The sequence below is a fragment of the Macrobrachium nipponense genome, chromosome 44, assembly GCF_015104395.2.
Source record: "Macrobrachium nipponense isolate FS-2020 chromosome 44, ASM1510439v2, whole genome shotgun sequence".
Classification (NCBI taxonomy): Eukaryota; Metazoa; Arthropoda; class Malacostraca; order Decapoda; family Palaemonidae; genus Macrobrachium; species Macrobrachium nipponense.
Window position 1 is genome coordinate 49,775,105 of NC_087221.1, and position 21,072 is coordinate 49,796,176.

Consider the following 21,072-nt stretch of genomic DNA (forward strand, 5'->3'; position numbering starts at 1 on the left):
TGTATAACCCAAATGGGCCAACTGCATCCCGATTTTCCTTATAGTGACTGAGCAACGAGGAAAAACGAGCGTGAAAGCAAGCATGCAACGGGGCCAGTTGCTTGAACGCATCGAAAAGGGCTCCTGCTGCCTTCCTCACCTACCTCGTCAGGTCCCTCCCCCATGACTTGGCATACATAAGCCATGATTATCAAGCAACAGTTGGTGTTGCTTTTTAAGGCTGGTTACTGTTTGCCCTAAGTGTTGTTATGAAGGAAGTTCACCGGTTGACGGGGAGACGATGGTAATAATGTCAGCAGTTCGCAAGGGCAGCAGAGAGAGAAGGATCCGATAACTCCACAACATCGCACGCTCCCTACTGCTCCTCCTCGGACGCCAACTCCAAAGGACTTGAGCACGTCGCCCAGACACTATAGATGACGACAGGTGTTCTTCAGTCAAGTCGCAAGGGTGTCAAGGAACGCCGTCGACGGGTGGTATACCGGCGGGAGAGCCGTGCCCCCAAGGACGGCGCGAAGACCATAAAGTTATTCTGCTAAGGACATATACATACCGATTGTAAGAAGGAGGCATCCCTAAAAAAGCAACATTCGGGCTCGTGTGACCCCTGCTGAAGTAGACCCTAAAGGTCGATCCTACGACCTCCTGTAAGGATCGGAGGACTGCCCCGTATACCTTGTGAAGGTTAGGTTAGGTTAGCAGCGACCCCGTGAAGGACAGAAGGGGCTGTGTAGGCATTCGGACCCTCTTCTGGGCTGTGCTGGTTGAGGATAGACTACGTATAGGTGTTGTAACGAAAATGAAACTCTTCTGCTATGTTTATTCTGTACAGGGTCGCAAGAAAATCACGCTATTTTACAATTTTTTAAAAGCATTCTTAAACTAGCTTACTAAATTCTAAAATACATCTAGAGTAAAACTAACATCTCAATAGATGTGTTCAGTCAATTCTTGGTTGTGATAAATCTGTTCAAAATCATACACAGAATTAGATGATATAATCACAAATAGACAATTTTAGTTTATCACTGATAGAACAGGTCTAATTATTAGAGAATTCTGTGATAATGATGAACATTGATTGACTTAAAGCTAAAAGACAAACCGGGAAAAAGGAGCAGAGGTCCTCATTCTTTGATTGTCAAGTATCTTTCGGCAGCAGGCTGGTAAAAAAAAAAAAAAAAAAAAAAGAAAAGGATAGAGAACGAATGCCCCATTAGCACAGAGGAACGTTATAATTTGCGAAGGTGCAAAAGGCCGAAGCCGAAATGGTGATGCTGGTGTTGGTCCTGGTCGACGTCACGGTGACTGTGGTGGTCGTGCTCTGCCACAGGGTGAAGAAGAGCCTCTCGTTCCCGTCCTCCTCCTCCTTCACCGCCTGCGGGACGTCCTCCGTCGACTCCTCCAGTTGGACGCTTTTCTCTGGGTCCATCTCACGGATGCTGACCCTTCGCTTCCGCCTCAGATTACGTCCGGTACAGGCGCCCAGTGGTGGTCCTGCCGCAGGCGTAGATGCTGGCAAAAAATAGGAAACACTTTACGAAATGGATCACAGGTTATATCACTTTCCCAAAGTTGTATTTCAGGGAGACATCGAGCAACAGGATCCCAAGTGGTTTCCCACATTAGGGAACTTGAAGATTTCTAGCCACTGGGGAGTCATAGATAGACACAGATACTCCTAGACCTAGAGTAAGGATATTCCAACTTTAGGAACTCTGGCATGCCTTAATGTACCGTTCTATCTGTCCTGGATCCCTGCTCTTTTCATAGGTTTGAATACATTTTGATAAGCCTTATTTTTCATTTTCATACGCTCTGATCATAAGTTCCCCCCAGCGAACTGAAAATAGATCGGCATCGTAAGCGTTGTAACCCTGGAACGTGCGTCGTAAACCGGGAAATAATTTCTGATAAATATAATTGAAAGGAGTTGTAACCTCGGAACGTCGTAAACCAAAAGCAGGGGTTCAAAATATAATCACCTGTGCTATGCCTGACGGCTAGATAGGCGGAGAATTTTGACCCGACCTCACCTGTTGTAGTAGAGTAATCAAATAATTATCCATGCTGGGGTTTTACACAAGTAAATCTAATTTACACATCTTTAGGGACACCTAACTACGAGTAAAAGCCACTAGACGATTCTCCTTCATCTACATGATTTAGTATTAGTTTCGCGTTGGCATTACACTTTTGAATGATTTCTTCCATTCACTGAGTGATAGTTAAAAAGGTGGACGATCATGAAGTCACAGGAAAAATGTAAAAAAAAATAAATAAAAATAATAATAAAGCAAAAGATATTTTGGATCTTTCCAAGATAGCCACCCCCAGGGGTTTTCACTTTATATAAAACTGATATTTCTTGGGGGTCATTATCTTTATGATATTTACAGTCTATTGCCTATCTTATTAAGGTAATCCCCAAACGGGCTCGTACTAAACACGCCGCAAAGATGGATTAACACAGGGTTAAGAAAGATTATTGTAGCTATTTTTCTGTGACTTTGTTACCTGCGACTTTTTCTTTTTACCTGGAGCTGAAAATAACGAGCTCCAATGTATTCTTAAATCATGAGCTCGTATCCATAATTCTTTGTCTCTCTCATACTGTCATCTCAATCATGGATAGCTGCAGAATATGAAAAGCAAGACAAACAACTGAGGGATAAACTATAGACGCCTTGACTTCGTCAACATGGGACTAATAAAACTTACTGACTGCACAGAAGTAAGGCACAGCCGTCAGCACGATGAGTTTATTTCATTTAGTAATTGGGTAAATAGTCATCCGAGCACTATTTCTGCACTTGAAATATACACATCCTTGGGAAGTCGAACTACTAGAGAAAGACACGTAAGGATTCTCTTTCATCTACTTAATTTTGTACTGGGTCGTCAGGCGCTGTCTGTCCATCTAGTGTAAGAGGTGCTGGGCAGACAGCAAGATAACCAAACAACAAGTCAATGTAAACAAAGGGAAAACTATAGACACCTCGACTTTCTCAACAAAGGGACTAATGAAACTTACTGACTGCACAGAAGTAAGGCACGGTCGTCAGCACGACGCTCAGCGTCGTGACGGTCGTCGTCTGGTACGACTTCAGGAAAAACTTCGCATTCGCGCCTTCTTCTGCGGAGGAACAAAGATTTGAAAAATAACTTAAAACAAAGGTATAATAAGAGGCTGCAAAAAGGAGACAATGCAAGGAGATTTTGCTAAGGAGAAAAGGGAAGTACGAAAACAGGATACGAAATGACAAGAAGCATAAAGAAGAGTCGGCAAAAGGAGAGAGAGAGAGAAAAAATACTAAAATTCTGTGAGAAGGAAAAAGCGTCTACGAGAGGATCCTGTAAAATGAGAAAAGACGCCAGAAAAAGGACGTTAGAACGAAATATGATTCGTCTGCAAAACGAGAAAAGGCTTTACGAGAAAAACCTGTAAGAGTAGAAAGTTTTTTACTTTTTGTGTTACTGTACTGAGTTCATATCTTATAAATAAATAAATATATGTGGATATATATATTGTAATTTCTCCTAAAAGGACAATGATAATCACCCAAGGAATTCCCTTCTAGGTGTTCATGAGAATCAGATTAATTCTTTTATTTTTTTATCTTAAATGCATCGCTCTGAGGATGTCTTAGATAATAATGTAAGAGAATGCTCTCTGACATTTTTCAGTGCATTTTGATTTATTTCGGGGGCCCTGGGAGGAGGAGGTACATTAGAATATTAGTGAATTCAAGGAGCTGAGTTTCCTACTATGTAGCTAAAGTAAAAGTCAGGTAAACGTGTGTTTACGTGCTCACACCCACACAAGGCTGGATAAAAGAGTAGGGTCAAGGACACTACAACTACGCTGGTGTAAGGCCTGCCTTGTACTAAGTGAAGGAACGGAATGAGTGACATTTTCAACAAACCCTGGCAGCAGCGTAGAGGAAGTGATGATAAGAAGGCAATAAGATCCAAAAACCTGCAGAGCAGTAAAGTTGGGCTGACACATTCCAGGTTAGGTTAGTATAGGTTTGGACAAGGTAAAATGCATGAAGACTCTTCCTTCCCTCCTTAACGCAACTCGAGAAGAAATCCATGCCAAGAGTTTTTGATGAAATTCAAACTTATAGTGGCTTACCTTTGACCTCAGACGATCCATGCACCAGGGCAGGAGCGGCTATTAGGCCTAGCAGGATTATACTCAGAGTCAGCTTCTGTACGAAGAAAAAGAAGGGAAAATAGACGACACAGAAAAGAAAAAAAAAAAACGATAATGTCTTTACATTCTGCACCAAAAGAAGGCCTGTGAATGAAGACGGAAACGAAAGCTTTCCAGGTCATCTTGAGTATAAGTTTGACCTTTTTATTAATTACCTTTGACCGGATTTCAGGAACCATATATTACCAAAATAAGCAGACGATGAAACCTGCGTTACGTACAATTAACAGAGCAACACGATCCATTCAAGAGTGATTTAATTTCGCATATTTTTCTTGTGTTCGTAACTTATCTTACACACAATCTAATTGTGGCAATTTATCTTGGGCCCACTGTCAATGCTGCTGTTTATCGTATGTACAATTTAACTGCTGTAATTTATCATGTGCCACAGTAGATTATGAGTACATCGTAAATTCCGTAATTTATTGAGCACAATGTAAATACAGCTATGTATCTTGTACACTCCTCATAATGCATATTTTCTCTTGATGACATTCTAATGGATCCACCAAAACTGCAGTTTCGCGTGAAGATAATTAACCATGGAATTTCTATTGGTTACGAATTGAACTGTCTGTTTAGTTTTATACGCAATAAACTGTCTGCTTTCTCTGTGGAAGTCTGAAATCTGTGTATTTTCTCTTAGGTACGCTGTGAACAGAGTACCTCTTTCTCAGACGCACTGTAAATGATGTTTTTTTTTCTCTCTCCTGTTTACAACATTAACGGTGTATTTTTAGGAACACGACTATATATATATATATATATATATATATATATATATATATATAATATATAGATATATTTATATGTGTGTATATATATATATATATATATATATATTATATATGTATATTACTATGTAACTTATATATCTATATATATTATATAAAGAATATATATTATATAATATATATATATATATTACATATATATATATATATATATTATTAAGTAATGCGTTTCCTAATATTTTTATGAGGTCATCTCTGGTTTCGCTTTACACACCACTTTCCAGAAAGCGAGAAATAAAAAAAAAAAATCGTCAAGTAGGATTAATTATGAACAACGAGTCATGTCAAGATAGAGTTTCGATAGCTGATGCCAGAACCAAAATCTAGTCAGTTTACCGTGCGTCAGAATTTTGCGGAAAACCACAATTGTGTGCAAGAACGATCAAGTTATGCATTATTTTCTCCAAGTTCTATCATCGACGACAAGATGGGTTCTGAACTACTGTAGTGAGGGCTGAATATCAACCCCCTACTCTCTCTCTCTCTCTCTCTCTCTCTCTCCTCTCTCTCTCTCGCCTCTCTCTCTCTCTCTCTCTCTCTCTCGCTCATTTAAATTTTTTTCGTTACCAAATTTTCAAGTACTGTACTGAGTGCGGAATTCCAACTCCTCTCTCTCTCTCTCTCTCTCTGTGATTCATTTCAACATAAAAGATTTGCAATATTACATTGATGATTGAATTTTGACTTTCCTCTCTCTCTCTCTCTCTCTCTCTCTCTCTCTCTCTCTCTCTCTCTCAGGTAGTAATATTATCAGGATATTATATTGAGAGTTGCATTTTTACTTCTCTCTCTCCCTCTCTCTCTCTCTGATTCATTTCAACATAAAAAATTGCAATAAATTGAGGGTTGAATTTTTACCTCTCTCTCTCTCTTCTCTCTCTCTCTCTTTGATTCGTTTTAACACAAGAAAATTACAATACTACATTAAGGGTTGAATTTCTCTCTCTCTTTGAGTCATGTTAAACCATTCTTACCAGTTACAAAACAAGGCTAAGCATCATAACAATAGGCATTTCTCTCTCTCTCTCTGTGACTCATTTTCAACCTTTCTTACTAATTAAAAACAAAGCTAAACAACATAACGATAGCCGCCCTTATCTCTCTCTCTCTCTCTGCTGGGAGGATTATATATATACCCGTCTACTCACCATGCTTACGTCTCACGGAGGAATAACGAACACGTTCTCGTAGACATATATTTATATACGTCTGGGTTTGGGCGGGTGTCGGCCTTATACTGAACGTTCATTATATGAAAGCCCTCCCCCAACCCCCCAACACATGTTTACTTTCCTTCGAGTGTCATTTCGACCAGGAAAGTCAACCAGGAGACCAGCGTTTAGGACTATCAGTGGTAATAACTCTTTCCCGGAGAGTACTCCGTCTTGTCGAGTTGAAAGCATTACCACGGGAGGATGGGAACATAACAATCAGCTTTTCGACTTGGGTTATATATATATATTATAAATATATTTATATATATATATTATATATATTAAATTATATTTAATCGTTTTCAGCTGCTTGGGCTTCGTGACTATAGAGGCCTAAGTAGTAGAGGCCTACGACCATACGGAACCTTTCCGATGTATACCGTAAATTGGAAGACATACGACAGGTGTATTTGGAATGGATAAAGTCTCTGCACCCCCTTAGGTCTTCCTTTTTTATTTATTATTGATTTATTTATTGTTGGGATTAGGATGACGGTGAACTAATACTCCGAGCAATCAGGGTTTAAAGGCTAATTTCGACTTTGCTGATCTCGTTTTTTTTTTTTTTTTTTTTCATTTTTCTCGTGGCATAACCTTGTTTATACATAGCATCAGGTTATTCATACGTATCTATAACTACATCATATATATGTATACACACACACACACACACACACATATATATATAATATATATATATATATATATATATATATATCAGGAAGATGCCATTTACATCCTGTACCCACCATAGTAAAACATGACTCAAAAGGAGCAATAACATCGTCTTATTTTAATCAGAGAGAGAGAGAGAGAGAGAGAGAGAGAGAGAGAGAGAGAGAGAGAGACCTTATTGCATTGCGACATTGTAGAAGTGCTATCAGTTTACTTAGAAAATACAAAGGTATGGAAGAAACATGGAAAGACAATATGAATTAATTGTGCTATTGCACCGTTTACTTCTGCAATGTATTGATGAATTATTATTGCTTATATAGGTGTCATCAAAGAAATTCAAACTCTTCTGCTAGGTTTAATCTGTACAGGGTCGCAAAATATACACGCTGTTTTACGCAAGCATTCATATTTAACATATCTTACTTAATTCTAAAATATGTCCAGGGTAAAAGTTATCAGGAAGGTGATTTTATCCAATCAAGTCTTGGTTGTGGAAAATTAATGTAAAAACTAGGCATAGTTTTGATGACATGATCACAAAAGGACAAATTTAGTTTCTTTGTCAACAACCTGTAAAATTTACAGCAGGACATATTGCATAAAAGGATCAATTCATTAGAGAATTCTGCAGGAATCAATGAATAGTGCTTCATTAATTCAAAGTTAAAAGAAAGGAAAAAATGAAATAGGTTGAGGTTCCCTTTACCGATGACTGTCAAGTATCCTTCTCAACAGGAGACGGAAAACGAAAAGGAGAGCCTATACCACGCTAGCACACAGGAATGTTATAATTAGCGAAGGTGCAGTAGGCTGAAGCCGAAATGGTGATGCTGGTGTTGGTCCTGGTCGACGTCACGGTGAGAGTGGTGGTCGAGCTCTGCCACAGGGTGAAGAAGAACCTCTCCTTTCCCTCCTCCACGACCTCCTTCGTCCCCGCCAACTCCGGGACGTCTCCGTCGAGTCCTGCAGCTGCACTGTTTTCGGTTTCTCTATGCCCCGGAAACTGAGTCTCCGCTTCCGCATCAAGTTACGTCCAGTACAGGCCATCAGTGTTGGTGCTCCGGCTCCTGTAGATGTTGATGCTGGCGAGAAATATAGACACATCCAGTCACAGATCGCAGGAATAGATCACCAACTAAAATATTCGGCCCTGGTCTATTTCAAATAGACATCCAGCGATTAGAACACCAAGTAGCTTCCAGCATTAGGACACCGAAAGACTTCCAGTTAGACTTTTGAGAACTTTCCAGCAACAGGATACTGAGACGCTGCAAGAATTCGGACATTGGAAATCTTCCAGCATCAAGGAAATTGGTATTCCTTTGTTTACCTCTTTATAATGGCTTTTTGGCCCCCCCCTTTTTTCAGAGATTTTAAAACATTTGAGAAACTTTACCATTCATTCCTTTTCAGACCCTCTGTGATAGCTATTAATAAGTTCCCTCCAGTGAATTCAAAACGAAAAAGATAATTTAAATCGGAAAATGTTAATGAGTTCATCTTGTAAAGCCAAAGAGTAAATATCCATATTTGGTGCTTTTTATGCTCTTCAAATATACACATGCTTAGGAAGTCGCACCATTAGAAGATGACACTTAAGGATTCTCTTCCATCTACTTGATTTGGTACTGGGTCATCTGGCGCTGTCTGTCCATCTAGTGTAAGAGATGCTGGGCAGACAGAAAGACAGGCAGACAACTAGCCAATGTAAACAAAGGGGAAACTATAGACCCCTCGACTTTGTCAACAAGGCACTAATGAAACTTACTGACAGCACAGAAGTAAGGCACAGTCGTCAGGATGATGCTCAGCGTCGTGACGGTCGTCGTCTGGTAAGACTTCAGGAAAAACTTTGCATTTGTGTTGTCCTCTGCGGATGAACAAAATTTTAAACATAACGGGAACAAAATATGATAAAGCTCTACAAATGAGAAAAAGGAGGTATGAGAAGACCCATTGTGAGGAGGAGAATTCGAGAAGGGTGCACAAGAGAAATGGGAGGACAAGAGGAGTTTGCCAAAGAAGGAAAACTGTTAAGGCGAGTTTACACTAGGCTTCACCCCAAGCTGCACACGTCAGACTCATCACCAACTCTTCCAAATTCTTGTTAATGGACTGCTCATCAAGAGTCATGCCATACCACTAACACACCCTATTGAGCAGTCCAGTGGGCAAGGGCTAACAAGAATTTGGGAGGAGTAGGTGATGAGTCTTACGTATGCACCGTGGGGTGAAGCCTAGTGTAAACTCACCATTAGAGGGAAAATGCGTAACAAGGAGAATAGATTTACAGGAATAAGATATGATTATTTTTATGTTCTAATCTATTTTAGAGAGCGCTCTTTTACAGTATTTTCCCCTAGTGAGGCCAAGGATTTTATCCTAGGAATTTACTTTAGAGCTCTGAAATGAGAAGTCCTAAATAATACAGTAAAAGAATGTTCTCAGTTATTCTAGACTTCAAGTGAGTTTTATACGCAGCAGGAAAACTTGGGATTGGAGTCAGGTGGCGGAGTCTCCTGCCAGGTAAAGTAAGGTAAGGGATTCTTAGCAAATTAAGCATGAGCTTACGTACTCACGCCCACCCAAGCATGGTCAAAAGAGGATGGTTTAGGGCATAGCGTGCACTTCTGCAAAGTATTATGTAAAGCAATTAGTGAGAATTGCAACAAACCCTGGCATTGTAGTGCAATTGACAACGAGAAGGTAACGAGTCCCCGGAACCAGTAAAGTAGAAGTGTTGGGTTGATGGATACTCTAGAGGCTCTCGAAAATCCATGTCAAAAGTTCTTGATGAAATCCAAACTTATTGTGACTTACCTTTGACGTCAGACGATCCATGCACCAGGGCAGGAGCGGCTATTACGCCCAGCAGGACTATACTCAGGGTCAGCTTCTGTGCAAAGAAACACGAGAGGATGAAATAGAAAACGGGAAACCAAAAACATATGTATTTTTTTGGCAGCAACAGAAAATGGAAGCCTTTCAGATCATCTCAAGCAGACGCTTGACCCTGTCCCTTTACGTAGCCTTAGCTGAGGAACCACAAAGTGTCAAAATATTTTCAAATGATAAAATCTGTTTATGAACAAGAGCACGCAATCCAATAAGCAATGAAACGTTTCATTTCCAGTAATAATTTTGGAACAGCTCTCTTCTCTGATCGCTTTAGTACAGAAATATCATATAATATATATTCATCTTTTTGTGCACAATATATATAGTGTTTTCGCCCGTGCGCAATATAAATGTGATTCTACAATAAACGTATTTTCTTTTAATTACTCTTTGATGGATCATCGATGCATCATCCATGAAAAGTATGCTATAAACTTTGTTATTCTTTTATACACATGAACTGCCTGCTTTCTCTTAAGTACTCTTCAAGCGTTGCACTTTCACTGTGGCACACTGTAGTTCACAGGGTAGATTTTCTTTGGTGTACTGTAGATGGTGTGTTTTCTCTCCGTGTGTATCTTTAGGGACACGACTGAGCATACTATGCGGTTCCTAATTCTCATTCATTCGGTTTTGGTTTCACTTCACGCAAATGACCTCATTTTAGTAAGCAACAACTGAGAGGAATCTTATCAAGAAAGAATAAGTTATGATGTTTTTCTTTTCATTTCTCGTAAATGACCTCATTTTAATAAGCAACAACTGAGGAGAATCTTATCAAGAAAGAATAAGTTATGATCTCAAAGGATTAAGGGCGCGACAGAGCTTCTTCACCAGCTAATGCCGGAACACAATCTCGTCACGGAATGAATGCAGACTAACAAGCAAAATGGAAGGAAATGCTGGTGCTACGAAAATCTATGCAAAACTCTCTCCCAATGATCACTGGAGAAAATACGGACTCTCGCGTGCTGTATTGACGGCTGAATTTCTCTCTCTCTCTCTCTCTCTCTCTCTCTCTCTCTCTCTCTCTCTCTCTCTCTCCTTGGAGAGTTGTACACCTGTTTACTCACCATGGTTGCGTTCCACCGATGAATTAATTTCAATCTGCAATAACCCACCGATATTTATATGTATATGCGCGCTTGCTTGCTTGCTTGCTTGTGGGCTTGTCGTATATTTCCTCTAAGCACAATGTGTATCTGGGGCTCTCGTCTTCCTCAAGAGTAGCATGTTAATAAGGAAAACCACTTTGAATCGGGAAGTGATCAAGGCAATCATCGCTGTGGTCGATCCCCTGAGAACATATTGATCTCAGCCTTGCCGAGTCTCAGACGATACCCCGAGGTAGCAGCAGCAGGAGCGTGGTTGCCTTCCTTCTCCCCAGTAGTCAGCCAGGGAGGAGGATTCAAAGCAGTGTATAAATATATATTTATGATATATATGTATAATGTGTATGTAACCAGAAACTGATTTAGGACCCTTCTGTTCCACTTCCCACTCAAGGGTTTGGTGTTTAGTTTCTTAGTCTCAAGTAATTCGCTTCTTCATTTTCCCACTTTTACGTATCTCGACGAGGAGAATTTCGGCCTCCAGTGCTGTTGCTGTTGTTGTTGGAGATTAAGCTGGCCTTATGCCAGCACGGGCTCTTCTATTGCTTGCCTTGCCTGCCTGAGCATTGACCACTGCCTCCTGTCCGTGTCCCTCGCTTGATTTGTGGGACTTTGCTCTCCTTGACTTTCGTCATATCTGCAGTTGGGACCCCCACCACCTTACGGGTCAATGCCTATGTAGTATTATATAGCGGTCGCTGATTAGCCGCGTGTCCTGCGCTGCACTATACCAGTGGGGCCTGCCATATACCCCCTGTTGCGGGCAGTGCCGTGGTTTCATCCTTATCCTGTGAGTGATTCAGGAGGCCTTTGGCGAATGGAGAAGGCCGCGCATACCTTTTGTTTTTAACCTCTAGACCCATATTATTATTATTATTATCATCATCATCAATATCAATATCGTGAATGACACCACTGTGCGGGATTTTCCGCTCATCTCTAGTCTCTGTGATAATATAAATATATATATATATATATATATATATATATATATATATCATTGTTAGGGATATTTTTACTATCAAACGCCTTCAACTGTGGTCAAGTGGTGTTTAGTATACCGTCACTGGTTGTTTGTTGTTTTCTGCCTTCCACTTTTTTTTTATATTATTTTTCTATTTATTTTTTTAAAATTCTGTATTGGTGTGATTATTGACCAGGAGAATGAAGGCAGCGAGTCAGATTTATAGGTGTGGAAATATCTTCTAGCTCCTGTTTCAGTTTCTCGTTGGGGGACATCTTCCGTACTTTTTAAATTTTATTTTCTAATAAAAAAAAAAGTTAAATATTTAATCATATCCTGGCTTTATTATCCTTATCACGAGTGTTCCCTTTTGTCTGGGGGTCTGTTTTTTATCGCTCTCTCTCTCTCTCTCTCTCTCTCGTCTGCTCTCTCGGCTCTCTATCCACTCTCTCTATCTCTACTCTCTCTCTCTCTCGTCTCTCTCTCTCTCGCTCTCTCTCTCTCTCTCTTTTTCAAATCTTCGCCTGTTACGGGTATCTGATTCAGAAAGATCCTTTGGAATATCAAGAAAGGGCTGGAATCAAAGCCTTCCAGAGAAGAAGGAAACCGCTCGGTTGCACGGTTGCAAAATGTGGTGACCGTAGTACACATGGTGGGCGGTTACCGCGCTGTTCATTCAGTATTATGGAAGTGGAGGAAAACACATACTTCCGTTATGTGCTTCAATAAAAGACTGTAGCCAAAACTGAGAGAATGTGAGCCCAGATTCTTCATTTAATTCAGAATGAACATAAAATAATTTGACGGTTTATTTACACTATGATAGTTCACCAAATACCACAATGCAGAGCGTATTCATTTTTTGTAATTATGAGTACACACTCCATACACACATAATAAGTAAAACATATGTGAGGTAACCAATTCGCTTAGGAACATTTGATCCCCAACGGGCTAGTACTACACACGGTGAAACACTGATTCATCTATGCTGTTTCACCGTGTTTAGTACTAGTCCTTTTGGGGTAAAATGTGTTTCGTCGTGTTTAGTACTAGCCCCTGGGGGATCAAATGTACTTAGGGACATTTGATCGCCCACGGGCTAGTACTTAACATGGCGAAATACATTTGACTCCCCCGGGGCTAGTACTAAACACGGCAAAACAGTGTAGGTGAATCACTGTTTCACCTTGTTTAGTACTAGCCCACTCTGGGATCAAGTGTTCCTAAGGGAATTGGTTATTTCACATATGCCCTGAGGAATTCGCGAAATCCCTGATTTCACATATCCCCTGTAAAACACACACACATATTTATGTATATACATATACAAATATACATATAGACACAATCAGCGCGCAATCATGTATGGAACAAAAATGAATTTACTGACTCATATCAGGGTCGAACCTAAGTCTTTCAGTGAGTCAGAATAAATAAATACGTAAATAAAATAAATAAATAAATAATATGCATACATATATAATCATATATACATATATATATATATATATAGATATATATATATATATATATATATATATATATATAATATATAAGCGAAATACCACGGGAAAATGATAGTCAAAATCCAAGCGCTTTCGTCTTTATTCAGACATCGTCAAGGAGCTACTAATGTACAATTGGAGAGGAAGGCCTCAGGTACAAGGAATACCAGATGGTTAATTATCAAAAGGGTAAAAATTAAAAGGGATAATCCAGGATTATCGGATATCACACGGTCACAAACTTAAACAGATTCTGACCCTAACCGAAATTACAAAGTATCTTTACAGTCCAAAACATGTAAAAACTGAATATATTAATTTTGTTGCTTATATTTATCTACAACTTTTTTCATTATGAAAGCATCAAGTTTAAATAAACCAAGACTTAAATTTAGAACATTTCTATTATTTGATTTGATAAAACAAGATTCAATGATATTCCTTTTAACTGTGTCATTACATGGGACTAAGGCTCTTGCTTGACTCCAGTTAATAGGATGGTCTAAATCTCTCATATGTACAAATAATGCATTCGATATTTGCCCAGTTCTCACAGAATAATTGAATGTTGGCTTGAGACGCTGTGAAAGAAAAAAAAAATGAGATTTGCCGGTCTGTCCGTAAATAGAACTTTATCACACTTTTTTGCAATGGAATTTCAATTATATGCAGCCTGGAAGATCTTTAGGAGAATTTTTGATTACTAAACTCTTGACATTAATATTACTGAAAACAACATTTATGTTAAAAAGCTTTAAAATTCTAGGAATATCTAAAAACCTTTCATCATAAGGTAATTTTAGAATGTTATGCTTACTAAACATTCAAGTTTGTCATTAGTTGAATAAAATGTTTTTCTAGCTCTTTTCCATGCCACATCTACAAAAGTCCTTGGGTATTTAAGTTTCAATGCAATATCATAAATATTTTTAATTTCAGTCGTCAATAAACTGCGGGCTACAGACACGTAAAGCCCTTAGGAACATCCCAGAAAAAAACAGAGAATTTAACATTTTGATGGTGATTGGAGTAGTAATGAACAAAAGAGGCAATATTAGTTGATTTTCGAAAGACTGAAAATGAAAAGGTGAAATTTCTATCATTTCTATGGACAGTTACATCAAGAAAATTCAAATTACAATTTCTTTCTTCCTCTACAGTAAATTTTATAGAAGGGACTAAATTATTGAGATTATTAAGGAATTCCTGGCGGTTTTTGTGAACTGGCCAAATACAGAAGATATCATCCACGTACCTAAACCAAATAACTTTTTGGGGCAAAATTCTTGGTAAGAGTTTTGTCCTCAAAAAATTCCATGTAAATATTGCTAAGGACAGGAGATAAGGGATTACCCATAGCCATGCCAAACTTTGTACAAAAAATTCCCCATTGAAAAAAAATTTACTATCTTTGATACATAACCTTATGAGACTAATGAGATTTGCTACATTAAGGGAATGTCATGACGCTCTAATTCCTCTTCCAAATATTCAAGTAAGTCATCTACAGGCACTTTTGTAAATAAAGAGACAACATCAAAACTAACCATATTAAAATCATAATTCAAATTTAACTATTCAATTTGTTTATAAAATCAACATTGTTTTTAACACTCGTGTTAGAAATATTTCCTACCAAAGGAGTAAGAATTTTTACAAACCATTTAGATAAATTATACGTAACTGAGCCCACTGAACTAATGATTGGTCTGATAGGGTTATTGATTTTATGTGTCTTGACTAAACCATACATGTAAGGTAGGGAGGCGCATTGCGGTGTAAACTGTTTAATTAAATGGTCCAAGCCCTTCAAATGGATTTAATTTGTTTATTAAAATGGGAGTTAACTGTCTGTGTAGGGTCAGACCTCAGTTTCGTATAAGTATCAGTGTCATTTAGCAATGTCATTATTTTACTTATATAGTCACTTTTATTCATTATTACCACTGCATTAGATTTATATATATATATATATATATATATATATATATATATATATATATATATATATTAATGACGTATATTGCAAAAATATATCAATGTTAAATTTTTATTTTATTTTGTTTAGAATATAATACAAGCAAGCAGCATTTTGCATAATTTTGTAAGGGTACGAGATGCCTATAGGTACGAAGTTGTCACTACCTCGGCAAGAGATCAATTTGCAGTACATTTCATTCTTGAAGGCTGAGATGAACTGCAGGTTGAACTGATATATTGTGAAAAATATAAACCTAGAAATTCAATCAAAAGGGCAGATAACTTAACTATGATTGTAATAATAATTCTGAACTCATGTGCCAGTATGGCTGGACCTTTCTTCAACTCCATCAATGAAAATGTCGATCTTAAAGTAACTAGTCTCCATTCTGACGAGGGGCGCAGGCAAATCCGCGCCGTCCATATGAACAGACACTATAGTAGATTCACATCACCCGTGCATCTGCTGTCTAGGCCAGTCCCTTACGACGCTCTTGATTTGCTGTTGATAAGCCAGGTACAGGGCTAGAAACTCTCAGTCTCTCTCTCTCTCGAGAGAGTTAACATAGGCAGGATGTATGTTCCACCTCTCCTGAGGGATGCTTTTGAAAGACGTATCCCTCAGGAGAGGTGGAAAATACATCTTGCCTATGTGAACTCTCTCGAGAGACTGAGAGTTTCCAGCCCTGTGATTGGTTTATCAACAGCCAGTCAGGAGCATCGTAAGGGACTGGCCTAGACATCAGATGCAAGGGTGCAAGGTATTTACCTTGGTCAGAGTCAAAGTATATCGGGTCTGCTCACGAGGCGGTACTAAAACCTATCCCCGCCCCTTGTGAAACGTCATCAGTTACAAAAGGACCATATCTTTATGAAACTATATTTACGGTAACATTTTTATATAAAAATTTTTTCATCTTATTACAAGTTGCCATATACTTAGTTAAAGTACAAGGAATTCCCTTTCAAATAATATATGACACATTACAATTACGATTACTTTCAAACCCACAAGCACGCACAGAAAAAATTATCTACGCACACAAAAATGTGCAATTACTTCATCCGTCAACCTAAATACATTCACGTTTCGTAGCGTATCTGACTAAGGGATGATGATGGAAAGAAACTAAAAAAAAAGGATTAGAAAGCTGATAAAATTTACTATATTATGCATAAATAAAATTGATAGGTGGCAGAAATTTTCGAAGAATTCTAGGTCAAAGACGGACCATAAATTTTTTAATTTTATGTATATATTTCTTGAACGGGGTTTTAAGGCCAAATGACACTCGTTTAAACAAAATGAAACAAACTGCTACTGGCAACTAAACCTACCCTCGTTCGTTGCAGATCATTCTGGGGAGTTGGCTGAAAAAGCAAGCTAGGCAAATAAATTCCCGTAATTACAGAAATATACATTTTATTTCCCAAATTAGCTAACATTAAAATGGAATAAAATCAATTAATAAAATGGAATTAACTCTGACCCAAAAGAAACGTTAAACTATCGTTTTCCTCTCAAAATCATATTTAAGTAAGAACCCCCTCTTATCTCATTATGTCCGACTAATTATAATATTTTATATGGTGACTTCGAATCCATCTGAAATAAAAAGACCACAATTATAACACCGCTTTAACCATGAAAGTTAGTCAAAAAGAATGTGTACAGCACCACACTTCTCTTTCTCCAGACACCATAATTGTCACTCCAAAGGTTAACTTTATCAAAGTTCTTTCTTACGTTACCTTATTCGATGGTTCTGCAACACCTGTTCCAGGCGTATTCCACACTCTGTCACAACCAATCAGTGAGTCCTCTCTCAGCACTTATCCCCCCATAATAAATGTGATATACTATTCGTTACGAACACACACAGACACACACTATGTTACACACAACAAACACAGGTGCTCCATGCCCGAAGTCCACGATCTGCGAGGCGTCATCGACCTCAAAGTGCTTTGGTAATCTATCCTGTCTGTTTTTTCATTTCAGCATCGTCGAGGAATCCAGCGCTTGTCCTAACCGACTTGTCTCTAACCGGAAAGAGCTGAGATTAACAATTCACTACCGCCCCTTTAAGATATTTACCAAATTTTTCATACATAAATTTTCATCTTATTACATTTTGCCATATACCACGTAAAAGTAAAAAGAATGCCCTTTCAATTGGTATATGAAACATTACAATTACAATTACTTTCAAACCCATAAACGCGCTCAGAAAAAATTATCTACTCACGCAAAAATTATAAAAATTAAGCGTTCGTGGGAGATCTGAAATATAGCCCCGCCCCTTGTGAAACGTCATCAGTTATATCCAGCCAGGCTGACGAATACCTTTTTGTACTTTTTTCCGAAAATGTTATAAACGTTTGAGGCATGCATAATTATTACCTTTATGTATACAGTTTGTTTTATATGTAAACTTACGTGTTCGGATGTACATTTATGTGATATGAAGTGCTAATGAGAAATTTGCTGGTGGAAATGTGTTCTCTGTATCATCGTCTTCATCATCAGTTCCTTTGATACCTTATGTCGTATATGATGTAATTCTTATACTTTTGATATTGTTTTCTTTTTTGTGGTCAAGTCGTGCAAATGCAACTGCCATTTTTTACACTACCTGTATCCACATTTTCTATATATTTATTGCATAACATTTAGTATTCATAAAAAAGATTTGGAAAATATGATTAATCTATCATTCTAACCTTTAGCATGAATAAAAAAAAGTTGGTTTTCAAAGTGAGGTGTGAACACAGCGATAGAACTAAATACATTTCTTTACAATTATTTATAATCTTGATAATATTACTACCTGAAAAAGAGAGAAGAAGAGAGAACAGAGAGAGAGAGAGAGAGAGAGAGAGAGAGAGAGAGAGAGAGACCAAGTTGTTATAAAAAATGGACTTTGAAGAGAATACAGCAAACTAGTACATAGGTAAGCAAATAAATAAGTAAAGAATAAACATATGAAGAAAGCTGGAGTAGCTATGTGAGTTGAAACTAGTATATTTTAACATGAAGCATGTGACCTCTTTACAGATTTTATCAAGATTAAAAAAAAACCATGCGATATGGATTAAATGTATAAAAACTAAAGGTTCTTTAAGTAATTCAATGGATAAGCACTCGAAGTGTTACTCTTGTGACGTCACAGTATTAGCTCCGCCCCCACTGCCGAGTTCAGCCATGGCCACCGGTTCAGCAGACCCAGGATCCATACAGAGTGGATCCTGAGCAGACCCTAATACTTTGACTCTGTCCTGCACGACCCTGAAGCCGCGGGACATGCGATGTAGAAGTTCTCTGCTACAAAATATACCCTCCAGGTCTACTTGGGAGTTGGTTTTTTGTTCAGCTCTTTTCCAGGTTCTTGAATTTTGTAGGACTTTGTTTCAAGCGCTTCGTAATCTGTAGATCCTGTTTCGTAGCTTTTTTCGTTTATCAAAATTTTGAAATAAAATTTTCCAGAAACTTTCGTGTTAATATCAAGGAAATATAATATCATCTTTGGAAGAAAGCATCATGCCTTTTTCTAGCAAGGCGTAAGTAAACGGTCTAGTTGCATCCAGGACTCATCAGTAAAAAATAAGTAAAAAATAACGCCGAAGTTTCTTCGGCGCAATAGTGTTTTCTGTACAGCCGCTACGACGTATAACCAAGGCGACCGAAAATAGAATCATCTTTCGGTGATCTCGGCGTCCCATGAAACACTAACCACGACCCGGTGGTGGCCTATCATATGGCGTTGCTAGAAGCACGAGCATGGCTATCTTTAACCCTGATAACATAAAAACTACTGAGGCTAGAGGGCGGCAATTTGGTACGTTTGATGACTGGAGGGCGGATGATCAACATCCCAAATGGCGGCCATCTGGCCTCAGTCACTTCCAAGATCTGAGGGAGGGCAGAAAAGGTGCGGTCATAAAAACTGCGGACGGACAGAGACAAAGACGGCACAACAATAGTTTTCTTTTACAGAAAACCATCATCTTTCGCTAACTCTCGAAAATCATGACTATCTTATCGACTATTTCCTATCAAGTCTATTTCCGAATCTAAGAATGAAGTCGATTTCCATCGTTCAGAAATGAAAATTGAACTTTAAAAGCTCTCCGAAAGAGAGAGAGAGAGAGAGAGAGAGAGAGAGAGAGAGAGAGAGAGAGAGAGAGAGAGAGAGAGAGAATCCAGTTCTCACAAATGAAGTCTTTTTCTAACTCGGAATTGAAATTTATTTCAGACTTTCTGAAGGCGAAAGTTTATTGCCAGCTCAAGGAAAACTAATTCCTACTTATATATATATATATATATATATATATATATATATTATATAATATATATATATATATATATATATATATATATTTTCTCTCTCTCTCTCTCTTTTTTTCGGAGAGCTTTAAAGTTTACTTTTCATTTCTGAAAGATGGAAATAGACTTCATTCTTAGATTCGGAAATAGACTTGATAGGAAATAGTCGATAAGAGAGTAATGATTTCCGAGAGTTAGCGAAAGATGATGGTTTTCTGTAAAAGAAAACTATTGTTGTGCCGTCTTTATATATATATATATATATATAATATAATATATATATATATATATATATGTATATATATATATATATACACACACACACACATATATATATATATATATATATATATATATATATATTATATATATATAGATATATATATATATATATATAACATTCTATATTTGGAAACTCGAAAAACTAATCTCCAGCTCTCGAAAATGAACCATCCATTTCCAGTTCTCTGGAATAAAAGACTAATTTCCAGGTCTCGGAGACTGGCAAGTCAATTTTGAACTCTCAAGAAATAAGAAATATTTATAACTCTGATATTAAGTTCCCACTGTTAATCTCGCATTCAAATTCACCACTTCATCAACTTCGTTTTGAGTTGCTTTGGGGCATCCAGAGATTTTACGACTTGCTCCACGAGCAAGAGCCCGTGCATGCTGATGTAAGGCTTCAAGACAGCGGCTGTTGGCTACTTCGTCTTCATCAGTGATAACATTTTCCACATTCAGAGCTTGATAAATATTAAATAACCTGCTTGTTGAGGACGAATACGTGTGACAAACCTGGCAAATCTAAATCAACTTGGATTTCATTTCCTGCGAATACTGACGCCACAACCCCTTTGTTTTTTTTTCTTTTTTTAACCATCCACCCGTCGGAGATAATTTTTGTAGCACTTGGAACAGTGCTGCGTAAGCCCTTGGTGTAATACTCTCCAGTGCTTTCAAAGTTTGCCGACACTGTTAGTGGATCTCTCCGTGATTCAGGAGATAGCTTCTCTTTTCATGGAACTTTAATTAATCGCGATAGACAGCCAAGATTGGGATGAGTAACTTACTCCAAACTCACCGTTAAACTTTAATTAATGACAAATAGATACTTTGATAGCTGGTTATAATATATTTGTAGCCGTGATTGCTGTATGCTGTAATAACCCTCCCCCCCAAAAAAGAAAAAAAAAGTTCTCTGGGAAATCTTTGATTGATTTTAGCGCCAGTGTTAGTTGAAAGAAGAGATGATAATGACTTCTGCTCTAGCACTGAAGTGAAACTGAAAAGCCAAACAGAAAAGCTTAAGTTGATTATCTACCTAAAGTTGACAGTTGGCTGCACTTTGCAGCAGAGTCTGCTACTATCTCTT

At 38.0% G+C, this 21,072-nt stretch overlaps 1 protein-coding gene across 1 annotated transcript; it reads right to left on the reverse strand.

The window, feature by feature from the left end:
* Window positions 1–763: 763 nt before the first annotated feature.
* On the reverse strand, window positions 764–10,912 carry LOC135203992 (uncharacterized). Its single transcript, XM_064233915.1, has 8 exons — window positions 10,880–10,912; window positions 9,729–9,804; window positions 8,677–8,778; window positions 7,765–7,990; window positions 4,667–4,736; window positions 4,139–4,214; window positions 3,035–3,136; window positions 764–1,515 (listed from the first exon to the last, which is right to left on the reverse strand). The coding sequence occupies exons 1-8, from the start codon at window positions 10,880–10,882 to the stop codon at window positions 1,217–1,219; spliced, it is 954 nt and encodes a 317-aa protein (XP_064089985.1). The 5' UTR covers window positions 10,883–10,912; the 3' UTR covers window positions 764–1,216.
* Window positions 10,913–21,072: the final 10,160 nt, after the last annotated feature.